The sequence below is a fragment of the Triturus cristatus genome, chromosome 7 (genome assembly GCF_964204655.1).
Source record: "Triturus cristatus chromosome 7, aTriCri1.1, whole genome shotgun sequence".
Classification (NCBI taxonomy): domain Eukaryota; kingdom Metazoa; phylum Chordata; class Amphibia; order Caudata; family Salamandridae; genus Triturus; species Triturus cristatus.
Window position 1 is genome coordinate 710,987,158 of NC_140590.1, and position 12,700 is coordinate 710,999,857.

Here is a 12,700-nt window from a genome sequence, read left to right on the forward strand (position 1 = left end):
AGTTTTGCACCCTGCCCCTTTTATCGATTCACATATTGTGTTTTTTCCACCATCTAACATGATGGCTTGGAAAATGCCATATTGTTTTGCAATAAAAATTAAGAAAGCGAACGTCAATGTGTGGAAAGTATCAATTAACTGTGACGTTGACTCGAACCTGTAATTCCTCACACTTCACACACCAGCCTGAAAATCAATGCATACATGAAATACATTTTGTCCAAGCTGAGATGACACGAGGCAGCAGAACCCTGGGAGTCAGTGTATACTTTCTCAGGTTAGAAAGTAAAAAAAGACTCAGTTTGGCACCCGGACGAAAGCCTGCTCACTCACTGGGCAGTTGTTCAATCAATGCTGCGGTCCACGTAAAACATTTCGTATTCTCACAATAATCACAGGTCATTAAACCGGGGTTTATAGTGTCAACAGTCAGCTGGATATTGCAGCGGGACCTCTTGGTCCAGGAGTGGAGGAAGGGGGGTCTTATGTGGTGGGGCTCAGCTTACAGGCGGAAAGACAGCACTATGCATATTCTTTCTCTTCCCGCATCAGCACTGGTGCCACTAGCAGCAAAACTCGAATGCCATTCCGAGCTCTCGTCGATACCGGAAACAAGGTGGCGCATCGCGATATCTGCAACAGACCTGCGCACGGTGCCTGAACTAACGAGGCACTCTCTAACCTCCAAAGTGCTGTATTCTGAGACTGGTGGTGTGAAGAAAACAGAAGCAGGGTGTTGACAGCGAGGATGTAAGGCACTGGCATTGAAGAAGCATGGCACTGACGATCCGGAAGCAGGGTGTTGACAATGAGGAAGTAGAGCACTGGCATTGAAGGAGCACTGGCATTGAAGAAGCATGGCACTGACGATCCGGAAGCAGGGTGTTGACAATGAGGAAGTGGAGCACTGGCATTGAAGAAGCATGTCACTGACGATCCGGAAGCAGGGTATTGACAATGAGGAAGTGGAGCACTGGCATTGAAGAAGCATGGTACTGACGATCCGGAAGCAGGGTGTTGACAATGAGGAAGTGGAGCACTGGCATTGAAGAAGCATGTCACTGACGATCCGGAAGCAGGGTATTGACAATGAGGAAGTGGAGCACTGGCATTGAAGAAGCATGGCACTGGTGATCCGGAAGCAGGGTGTTGACAATGAGGAAGTAGAGCACTGGCATTGAAGAAGCATGGCACTGACGATCCGGAAGCAGGGTGTTGGCAATGAGGAAGTAAGGCACTGGCATTGAAGAAGCATGGCACTGGCGATCCGAAAGCAGGGTGTTGACAATGAGGAAGTAGAGCACTGGCATTGAAGAAGCATGTCACTGACGATCCGGAAGCAGGGTATTGACAATGAGGAAGTGGAGCACTGGCATTGAAGAAGCATGGCACTGACGATCTGGAAGCAGGGTGTTGGCAATGAGGAAGTAAGGCACTGGCATTGAAGAAGCATGGTACTGACGATCCGGAAGCAGGGTGTTGGCAATGAGGAAGTAAGGCACTGGCATTGAAGAAGCATGGCACTGGCGATCCAGAAGCAGGGTGTTGGCAATGAGGAAGTAAGGCACTGGCATTGAAGAAGCATGGTACTGACGATCCGAAAGCAGGGTGTTGACAATGAGGAAGTGGAGCACTGGCATTGAAGAAGCATGGTACTGACGATCCGGAAGCAGGGTGTTGACAATGAGGAAGTAGAGCACTGGCATTGAAGAAGCATGGCACTGACGATCCGGAAGCAGGGTGTTGACAATGAGGAAGTGGAGCACTGGCATTGAAGAAGCATGGCACTGACGATCCGGAAGCAGGGTGTTGGCAATGAGGAAGTAAGGCACTAGCATTGAAGAAGCATGGTCCTGACGATCCGGAAGCAGGGTGTTGGCAATGAGGAAGTAAGGCACTGGCATTGAAGAAGCATGGCACTGGTGATCCGGAAGCAGGGTGTTGACAATGAGGAAGTAGAGCACTGGCATTGAAGAAGCATGGCACTGACGATCCGGAAGCAGGGTGTTGGCAATGAGGAAGTAAGGCACTGGCATTGAAGAAGCATGGCACTGACGATCCGGAAGCAGGGTGTTGGCAATGAGGAAGTAAGGCACTGGCATTGAAGAAGCATGGCGCTGACGATCCGGAAGCATGATATTGACAGTGAGGAAGTAAGGCACGATCCGGAAGCAGGACGGTGCTGACGCGGCAAAAAGTCCTGCTGCACCATAACGTCTTCCTCCACTAACAGGACCTCTGGTTGCATCATTGAACGATAATTCTTGCTCTATCACTCCCTGGACATTCTGCATCCCCTGCTTTTCATTGACTTTACATATCCCTCCTCTTGTCCAACGCTGCCATCATTTCTGGAGTACACAAGATGCTCGCAGTCTAGGAGTTGAGCTTTTGATGTTTCTCCTTCTTTGGGTTTCTGGATATCACTACTGCAAGACCACTGGGAATGCTTTGTACCTAGTTTATTGTAAGTTGCTGTAACGTTTTGACTTATATCAACTTTATATGAGCAATAAAGGATTAGCTTGTGGAGAAATCTGGAAATTTCACAACTGGCCACCCATTGGGCTTGCACAGAATGAGTCAGATCCCCGGGTTCCATCAGAGGGTGTTCTGCGTACGCGAGTGCAGGTGGCAAAAAATGCCTGGACGGAAGGGTCTCCATGCAGAGATGAATGGCGGGGTCCATTTGCAATTAAATATTAAATAAGGTAGCTCGCTCTGTGGGGAAAGAAAACATAATACCTGTCTAATCCTAGCTAATGATGTCAGTGGGAGGAGAGGCCAGGGATATGATGTCAGCTCGGGCTGCCCTTCTTGAATTTCTATATGGGTTACATCACCGCTTGGATAAAACGCATCCGCAGGATCAATGGGCCCTGGGGAGATTCCCGATCTTGCTCCATCAGGTTCTGAGGTTGCGCATCCCAATTATTCAATCTGTATCCCTTCGCGGCATTACCTCATTCATTGACTGTCAATGGGAAACTCAGCAAGGAGGACCCTCTCTATTGAGGGAAAAAGGTCTGGAACTAAAGTTTACCCCCAGCTGCTCCGAATGAGCCACGGAAAGTGTCGGACGAAGGAGTCCCGGTTAGAGAAAGAAAGGACTCCTAGTACCGCCAACCCTGATGCATTGTCTCGAGCTTATTCATAAGTGCACCGAGGGCTTCAATTGCCCTCCCCCTCTGTGTCCTTTGTGTATTCGAATACAGACCAAAGAAGTCAGTTTTCCTCCTCTCCACCCCGGGCAGGTGGACAAAGGGTGGGATTAGCAATTATCAGTTCTCAAGGACCACGGTGTGAGGCTCTTATTAGATTGCAACTATATGTCCAAGTCCTGCAGGTGTAATTGCTTCAGCTGAAAGCAGAGCTGGGGGCAGGGGACCCCGTCAGGGGTGGTCGCGGTACGGGCTCAGAGCTCTTGCTAAGGTTTGACGCAAGTGGGCTTGGACTGCGGTGTGTCATCTGATGCAACATCTTAAAGAGCATAAGATTTTTATAAGATGCCTGTGCTGCAACACTACAACACAAGGCCCCTCGCCTCCCCAGCAGCATCTCAATGGCCATGCATGTGCACGGGGGTTTCCAGTGGAATCTCCTCCTCGTGCAAGAGGTTCCATTGCTTTTTTTCCCGCTTCCTAGTCAGACTACTTACTGAGAGCTCAGACCACCTCTGCCTACAGGATTTTTTCCTGATTCTGTTTGAACTTTGGCAGAGACCAGTTTTTTAAAAACATATTTATGGCTCTTTATCAGAAATGATTATGCACAGAAGCAGTATGCCATTGGGCACCATCATGGACTGGTCAAAACTTTTGAAGGCAAGTTGCAGGGTTGTTACAATTTTTATGTGCATAGTGTACTGCATCTCCTCACTGGTGGGCAGTGGGGTGCATGCAAGACATCCGACTGCCAGACATCTCAGGCAGCAACAGAGTGATCCAGGCAGCAGCACAGACAGGCTCAGTCATCTGCACGCTTCCCAGTTTGCAGCAGTCATAAGGCTCCCGAGGTTACAATCCTCAGACAATCTGTTGCGACCATCTCAAGGTCTCAGCTTGCTGTATCAGAGTGATCCCCAAAACCTCGAGATTCACATCTTTCAGAGTATGTTAGAGTGCCAAGCGCTTTGGAGGGCAAGTATCTAAAGGTAGCTGGGTTTTACCAATCTTTGAGGAGCCACAGACAGTGTACGGGAGCAGGCCTGCGCAGTCATTGGTAATTGCCTCACCCGCTCAGTGGGAACAGTCTCATAAAGATGGAGAATGGTGCCTCTATGGTCTGTGCAAGCAGCCTTGCTTGTGCCATTAGTGGGAGCAGCCTTGTGCCGTCAGTGGGAGCAGCCTTGTGCCGTCAGTAGGAGCAGCCTCGTGCCGTCAGTAGGAGCAGCCTCGTGCCGTCAGTAGAAGCAGCCTTGTGCCATCAGTAGGAGCAGCCTCGTGCCATCAGTAGGAGCAGCCTCGTGCCATCAGTGGAAGCAGCTCGTGCCTTCAGTGGGAACAGCCTTGTGCCATCAGTGGGAACAGCCTTGTGCCATCAGTGGGAACAGCCTTGTGCCATCAGTGGGAGCAGCCCAAGGCCGTCAGTGGGAGCATCCTAAGCAGTCAGTGGGAGCAGCCTGGTGCCGTCAGTGGAAGCAGCTTGGTGCTGTCAGTGGAAGCGGCCTTAGGCAGACAGTGGGAGCAGCCTTGTGCTGTCAGTGGAAGCAGTCTTGTGCCGTCAGGGGGACCAGCCTTGTGCCATCAGTGGGAGCAGCCTCGTGCCGTCAGTGGAAGAAGCCTCGTGACTTCAGTGGGACCAGCCTCATGCTGTCAGTGAGAGCAGCCTCGTGCCGTCAGTGGGAGCAGCCTCATGCCATCAGTGGGAGAAGCCTTGTGCCGTCAGTGGGAGCAGCCTCGTGCCTTTAGTGGGAGGTGCCTCGTGCAGTCAGTGGAAGCAGCCTCGTGCAGTCAGTGGGACCAGCCTTGTGCCGTCACTGGGCGAGGCCTCGTGCCATCAGTGGGAGCGGCCTCGTGCCGTCAGTGGGAGCGGCCTCAGGTAGTCAGTGGAAGGAGCCTCAGGCAGTCAGTGGGGGCAGCCTCAGGCAGTCAGTGGGGGCAGCCTCAGGCAGTCAGTGAGAGGAGCCTCAGGCAGTCAGTGAGAGGAGCCTCAGGCAGTCAGTGAGAGGAGCCTCAGGCAGTCAGTGAGAGGAGCCTCAGGCAGTGAGTGAGAGGAGCCCCAGGCAGTCAGTGGGAGCAGCCTCACACATTCAGTGGGAGAAGCCTTGTGCCATCAGTGGGAGAGAGCAGCCTTGTGCCGTCAGTGGGAGAGAGCAGCTTTGTGCTGTCAGTGGGAGCAGCCCCAGGCAGTCAGTGGGAGCAGCCCCAGGCAGTCAGTGGGAGCAGCCTCAGGCAGTCAGTGGGAGCAGCCTCAGGCAGTCAGTGGGAGCAGCCTCAGGCAGTCAGTTAGAGCAGCCTCAGGCAGTCAGTGGGATCAGCCTCAGGCAGTCAGTGGGAGCAGCCTCAGGCAGCCATCAGAAGAAGCCTCGCACAGATTAAAATCAGGCTTATTTCCCTGTTAAATTCTGGCAGATTTAACATGCCAAAATTGATGCTGGTGCAAACTTTATCAGACTGTGCAAAATAGTAATTGCGATAAACAATGCACCACTTAAAATTGCACTCTGTGTGTAAACAGTTGTCAGTTGTTTGTGCAGGAATCACAATGTGATGGTACACTTGTAAGCAGCACAGGCAGAAGCAACATTCAGTTTGTGAGACTACAGATTTGGGAAGAGTCTGCACACAGGAGGTGGGAGCAGCCCTTTGTCAGGGAACCCGCATTCAAATTCTTGCAACAGCATTCCCCCATCGTAGACAAGACACCCGCCCATTCTGGGGGGACTCAACTTGTAAAAAGGTGCTCTCCAAAGTAACCTTTTTACATTGTATTTTTCAATTTCATATCTACACCACTGCCGTTCCAATTTCATGGAATCCTGCGAGCAGCAGAAACGTGTTGTGTTTTTCCTGCTTGTCTGGCCACCCCTCCCTTTCTTTTCCACATGGAATAAGCCAGTCCGATGGCTGATCTTCCGGTGCATATGGCCAGGTCTAAACTGGGGTGGCATGGTGAGCAAAAGAATGATGGATTTAACCCAGATCTCTTGACTGGGGGTGAATGTTTCGATTTGTTCTGCATTCCGTCTATCAATTGTGTGTCTTTTGTTTCCTGCTTGTCTGGCCACCCCTCCCTTTCTTTTCCACATGGAATAAGCCCGTCCAATGGCTGTTCTTCCGGTGCGGAGGAGATCCGCAGGAAGGAAAACCAGGGGCGTAGTCAGGGAAGGAAGCACTTCCTGATTACCGCAGAGGCCTCTGCATCACGGCCAAGCCAGCAATGTCGGGTTTCAGTCTCACTCTCTGGGCAGGGGAGCAACAAAAATACAAGCCTTTAGGGAAATTAATTTTATGAGAACATTGTCTTAAACTGTACAAAAGATGCAGAAGAATGTTGGCAGGCGACGTTAAAAAAACTTTTTTTTTTAACACTTGGGAAAACAGTAACAGAGAACCAGTTCCTAAAAATAGGAACGCAGTACAATAAACAGTTGTGCTTAGTTTAACACTTCCACCATATGCAGGGTAAATTTAGAACTTTTATGAGGCTCGATTTCCTCTCATTCTCCTCTCACGCCCAAGCGTGGACTGGCTTAGAAGGGAGCCGGGAGACTTCCTGACAGGCTAGTGCCTCTGAAGGGCCGGTAAGTATCGTTGGGGAAAAGCACATTTGGACGCCTGGGGATTGGGACTATGGATGAGAATTAGCACCTGCCACCCATAAGAAGTAGGATCACATCCCCTAGTCCCACACCCCCTGGGCTAGCAGCTCCCCTAGCTGCAGTGGAAGCACTAGACGCGCACTCCCGTTGTCCATTAGGAGCGCACCTCTCCAACCCTGCTGTGTTAACATTTACCAGTTCACTAGCCTGGTATTGTTAGCTCTAGGAGTCAGCTGCGGCCCCTGCAGGTAAGAGCGGTGGGCCCAGGTGAGGGGGTATTTCGAGAGACGACCTTGAGGGGAAAATTATTTATTTAATTTTCTCTCATGGTCGTCTCTCGAAATACCCCCTAGCCTGGCCCCACCGTCCTTGCCTGCAGCGACCGCGGCTGCTAGGAGTGCTCCTCCCCATGTCCAGCAGCATTGTAATTAGACATGCACCTCCCCTAGCCCTGAAGCATTATATTAGAAGTGCACGTCCCGAGGCCCGCAGTATTTTTTGAGGGGAGTTTTATATAGCTCATACTCGACCCGAAGGTATCAGAGCGCTTTACATGAGCAACAGTTGCGTTACAGATGAACACAATCATTTGTTAGGCATGGGGAGATTAAGTAATTTGCCCAGAATCACAGGATGTTGAGCGTCCTAGCCAAGACTCAAACCCGGTTCCCCAGCTTCGAGTTCGACCACTCTAGCTGTTAGGCCACATCTCCGAGCCCTGCTGTATTAGCATCAGAAATACCCCTCCCCTAACCCTGCCGTGTTAGCATCAGTGGCACACCCTCACCCCTCCAGGGTTGGCTTCAGAAGAGCATGTTGCCTAGTTCTGTGGCGGTAGCGCAAGCGGTGCACCATCCCTAGCTCTGCAGTGTTAGCATTTGGGGCGCAGCTCCCCTTGCAATGTAGTGTTAGCATTAGGATTGCACCTCCCCTAGTCCTGCACTGTAAACATTAAAAGCGCCTTTCACCTAGGAGGGGACCTCACCTAGGAATTAGGAGTATATCTGTGTTTTCCTTGCACCTGCAGTGAAAGCAAAACAAGTGCACCTCAGCTAGTCCAATAGTGTTAATGCTAGGACGGCCCCAGCTACCTAGTATTAGGAGCGCTCCACAATCTTTCGGACCTGCAGTGTTAGCATAAGAAACACATGTCCCAAAGTCTTGCAATGTAAACATTAGACCTGCACCTTAACTAGCCCTGCAGTACCAGCATTAGAAGTGCACTTCGGGTGGTGCAGCAGTTAGCAGTAAGAGAGTGTTCTTCCATGCCCAGCACTGTTACAGAAGGATGTGTACCTCCCTTAGACCAGAAATGTTAGTATTAGTGCACATTCCCCAGGCCTGCAGTGTTGCAATTGAAAGTGACGTCCCATAGGCCTAACTTGTTAGCATTAGAAGTGCGCTACTCATGGTCGCGCAGTTTTAGCATTAAGAATGTGCTCATAATTAGAGGTGCAGCAACCCCAGTGCATGTTAGTATAATGAGTACACATCCCCTGGGCCTACAGTGTTATAGTTACAATTTCACGCCCTCTTGTCTTGCAGTGTAATTATTAGAAGTGCGTTTCTCAGGGTCAAGCAGTGTTCGCATTAAGAATGCGCTTTCCTTAGCCCTACAATGTTACCATTAGAAGTGCACAACCCCAAGCCCAGCAATTTTTGTATTGAGAGAACATATCCCCTAGACCCACAGTTTTACAATACACATCCACACGTTCTAGCCTTGCAGTGTAAGTATTAGAAGTGCACCAGTACCGCATAATTTGCAAGCCAAGTCCGACTCAGGGCTGTGATGAGAAGTATATAATCCTTTTTGCAAGCATCCAGACCCTACAGAGATAGGCTGTATACACAAGCGTGAGAAACATGAATATGTGTCTTTTTGGAAGGGGAGAGATGTTTATTTTTTTCTTCAATAACTTTTCAACGTTCAACTTACTCTTCTCTGTACAATTCCCAGTTTTAAGTCTGGCTTGAAAGCTCAGTTGTCTGCTGACCTAATGATTAATATATAAATTAAGTGGGCTTTCGCTCCACCCATAGTTGTTTTTCTTTCGGACCTCATGTTATTGGCTGTTAGATGTATTATTCTGCCCCTTAGGAAGTGCTTCAGATGTTACGCAAGAGATACTATCTTACATCTGAAAAGTACACTCAATCATCATGCTGTCATATTGAATGTTGCATTTCCTATGTGTATTTTATACAGAAAGCAATGTTTTTCCCCAACATTGGCAAAGCCACATGGCTGGCTTTACGATTCTACACCGCATTGGTGGAAGCGACACAGTTAAATTGCATTTGTGCATTCCTGTTTTTGCATTTGTTAGAATAAGACAAGACCTATTAGCTTTGCCAATGCTTTTCATTTTTGCTATTAGAGTAACTTCTTACCCTCCTCTGCTCCTGTTGAACTTAAGGAGCAAAAGGGATGTTTTGTGTTTTCTCTTAAGAATGACATTCATTTTAAGGCACAAAAAATGGGGATTGCAAAACATCAATGTTTACGATACTTGGCAAGTTGAAATTATTGCTGGTAAGCTATGCACTTCTTTAAAGAAATTAATTTTGGGAACTTTAAACCATTCTTTTTGGGAGCCCTTCCCATATTAAGTAAACTGAGGAAGAGGAACCTCCCTGGCCTACTTAGCCACCACAAATATTGATGGAAAGTTCGGCATGACCATCGGCAAGACAAAGACATTCATGTGGTGGTTAGGTAGGCTATGCCACAGCTTGCTTTACACGCCAGGAAGGAGCTCTTAAATGGGCCTTATATTTAAGATTTGTTATGCTATGTCGATTTGTATGGCACAACTTATCATCCGCGAGGGTGTCTAGGCGCTGGAACATGAACATAGGTTGGGCGTAGCTCCTAGTTGAACAGCCTGATCTTCAGTTTCTTGCAGAAGTTGAGAAGGGAAGGAGCTGATTTGGCACCATGCACATGACAACAGAAGTGTTTGCAGTTTATCCCCTTCAGCGCGGCGCGGATTCCCGCGCCACGCTGAAGGTTCGTTGCGCGGGCGGGCTCATGACGGAACGGTTCCGTCATGAGCACAGCCCAACCGACGCTCATGACGGAACCGTTCCGTCATGAGCGCCGAAGGGGTTAAAGCCGATTCGATAGATCTGTGTGTTACCTATTGGTCAATGGATAACATCTAGAAGAGCTGTCTCAAGCGTCAACAAAATGAGTGCCGCAGAGCTGGGTGCGTAACGCCCATTATTGGTGCCCCTTGAGACGACTGGCCGTGGAGTGAACTTTATGAACTCTCATCACCATCAGCATCACTAATAATGATGATCCTTTTAACCTTCATAAATATAGTCGGAATACATGAGAAGTGGCCAATGAACCCAAGAAGGACAAAGGTTCAACCCATAAGCAAGGTGTATCATGTGAAGGAGTCTGTCCTTGCAAGGCTGATTCAGATGGGGGAAGTGGTGGAAGGTCAGTGCTGCGCTTGCCGCATGCATCGGGTCAGCAACAAAACCCGAAACGCTTCGATGGCTTCGGACAGAACTCACCACCCTGATCCCTTGGGATGGGAGTAAATCCCTGGCACACCATCTGAGCTGCCCTTAGTCTGACACGAAACCAGGGGTCTGAGTGATCAAAACGAACTAAAAAATGCAAACTACAATATAACCTAAAACCCAACATATAGATTTAGAAATATAAAAAATGCAAATATTAGCCTGAATATTCCCTAAATCCACTAAAAAAACCAAAAATGTTTTCTATGACATACCCTGTTAAAAATTAGGATGCAACAAGATCACAACTGTTGGAATGCAAAGGAGATTAGGAAAGTGAACATATCTGCGTCTATGACTTGGGACACTTGCTCAACATGACCTCACGCTACATTTTTTTAGATCTGCATTCTTCCTCTATGTTACAGGGTGAATATGTATTTGTATCATATATTTTTCAGGGGTAGAGCTTTTCACTGGACACCAAAGCAGAAGCAGCGTCCTTATCAATGAGCTGCTTGCTTATGAGGAATGCATCGAAAGGGAGGTTAACTTTCTAAGAGGCAGCGGGCAGAATACATGAGCCTATGACGTATAAGACCCCCGGAAAGGCTGTTGCCTAGAACGGCTGTGCAATGCCATCCTCGGCATCAGACCTAGCAACATTTTATATGCAGCACCCTGCGTTGAAAGCTTCAAAAATGTATATAAGCTAGCGGTGGTGGGCTCAGGCAATAGGAAGGTAGATTGGAAAAGACCAAAAGTTTAACACTTACATTCGTTGACTTCGCTCGACTTCTGCTGATTGAACTCAAGGCTGGCTAGCTCACTGAGCAGCGCTATCCCGTTGTTCCCTGAATTGTGGCTGAAGCTTGAGTTGTCCAGGCTTGGGGATGATCTTGAAGGGGAGGAGCTGGTCTCAAAGAGAGCAGGTAAGTCACCTAAGTTGATGGTAGCTGCAATCAATGCCTCCAAACTACAAACAGAACCTTGGAGCCGCTCTTCACTTGGTGAAGTAGCCAACATGTCCACTTCCTGCTTCTCCTCTGCAACTTCCTGCGGCTCTTCTGGCGAAGCCTCCTTTCCCGAGGTCACCTCCTCCTCTTCCTTTTCCAGGGCTTGCTCTTCCAGGTTTTTGATGTCCACCAGGGTTTCCTCGGAGGTGTTAGGAGAGGGGATTGTTGAGATAATTGTGACCTGCTCAACAGTCTCCTCTTCGGAGTCGGGAATCTCTTCCGGAGCTTCTTGAGCAGGCTCAGTGTGGCTTTCACATTGAGAAGTCTCCTGGCTCAAGAGGGCCCCACAGTCCATTCCTCCAAGTTCCTCCAGGTCCTCCTGGACAGGGATGACATCAGACGGGGGTAGCACCTCGGGGACCAGCTGCTCCTCAGGTGTCTCCTTTGGTTCAGGGGTAGAGGCTTCTTCCTTCTCGACATCATCCAGAATGGTGGCCTCGGCCAGCACCTGGGGAGCAGCACATGGCTCATCACAGTGAGGGGTCCCCGAAGGTGTGACAGTCCTGGACTGCTCTGGTTCCGCTGCTGTGGGGGCGGTTTGCATAGCATCGGGGTCTGCAGGGTCCGCAGGGCGCACGTCACGCAAGGAAGGAGACGAGTAGCCCATGCTGACAGCTGGATATGTGTATCCTGGAGGCAGATCTGTGGAGACAAAAGACAAGGTGAGACTAGCAACTTTATAACTATAACAAATGAGGTGGCCTGTATGCTAACTTCCAGCACACTGCTGGACTCCATTGACTCCCTTGATCTGTTTTGCTCTGTAAAACGAAGCACGCTCTATGTGTCTGTTTTCTGTGCACCACTGTAGCTTTTTATCATCACCTTAATAATTCTTATTTGTGCCTCATAGCAGGGGACTCGGCATCTAAGCCTGACACAGACCATTCGAATCTCCAAACCACTACAGATTGACGCAACCTAGACAGCAGGTGCTACCCAAATGCATACAACACACCACTAAACAAAAACCCCTTTAAAATACACAAGCCACACTCACACTCTTTGTACTCAGTTTGTATCAGAGAGCTTTGTTTGCATGTGGAGGGGGCGGGGCTCCATGCAAAGGGATAATCTGCCGAGTAGCTCAGAAGTAGGTTTTAGTAGAGAAATTTTTTTAAATATCTCAGGCTAAGAAGTGGAAGAATCAAGCACATGCACATTCTGCAGACGAGGGGGAGTGCCTCTCTGTTGATTAGGGATCAACCCAGCATGGCTCACAGACCCAAGACACGGTGGACTTTATACCACAATAACCTGTGCACAAAAAGCCAGAACCGGTCACAGTAGCAGCTGCATGTTCCATCAGTGCCAAATACATCGATGGCATGGAGCAGCAACTCGTATTGTTTTCCGCTAAGTGGTTGAAGCCTGGCATGTACTGTTGAAGCCAAGGTCCCCGGTGCGTAGGTAGGACCTGGCACTGGCAAGGACACCGTAC

At 49.2% G+C, this 12,700-nt stretch overlaps 1 protein-coding gene across 5 annotated transcripts in view; it reads right to left on the reverse strand.

The window, feature by feature from the left end:
- BAHCC1 (BAH domain and coiled-coil containing 1) overlaps nt 1-12,700 on the reverse strand; it is a 411,074-nt gene that overhangs the window by 85,355 nt on the left and 313,019 nt on the right. For all 5 annotated transcript variants that reach the window (XM_085617382.1, XM_085617383.1, XM_085617381.1 and 2 more), the window contains one exon: nt 11,020-11,901. In XM_085617382.1, the coding sequence (XP_085473508.1) occupies nt 11,020-11,901 (882 nt within the window). The remainder of the gene's footprint in view (nt 1-11,019; nt 11,902-12,700) is intronic.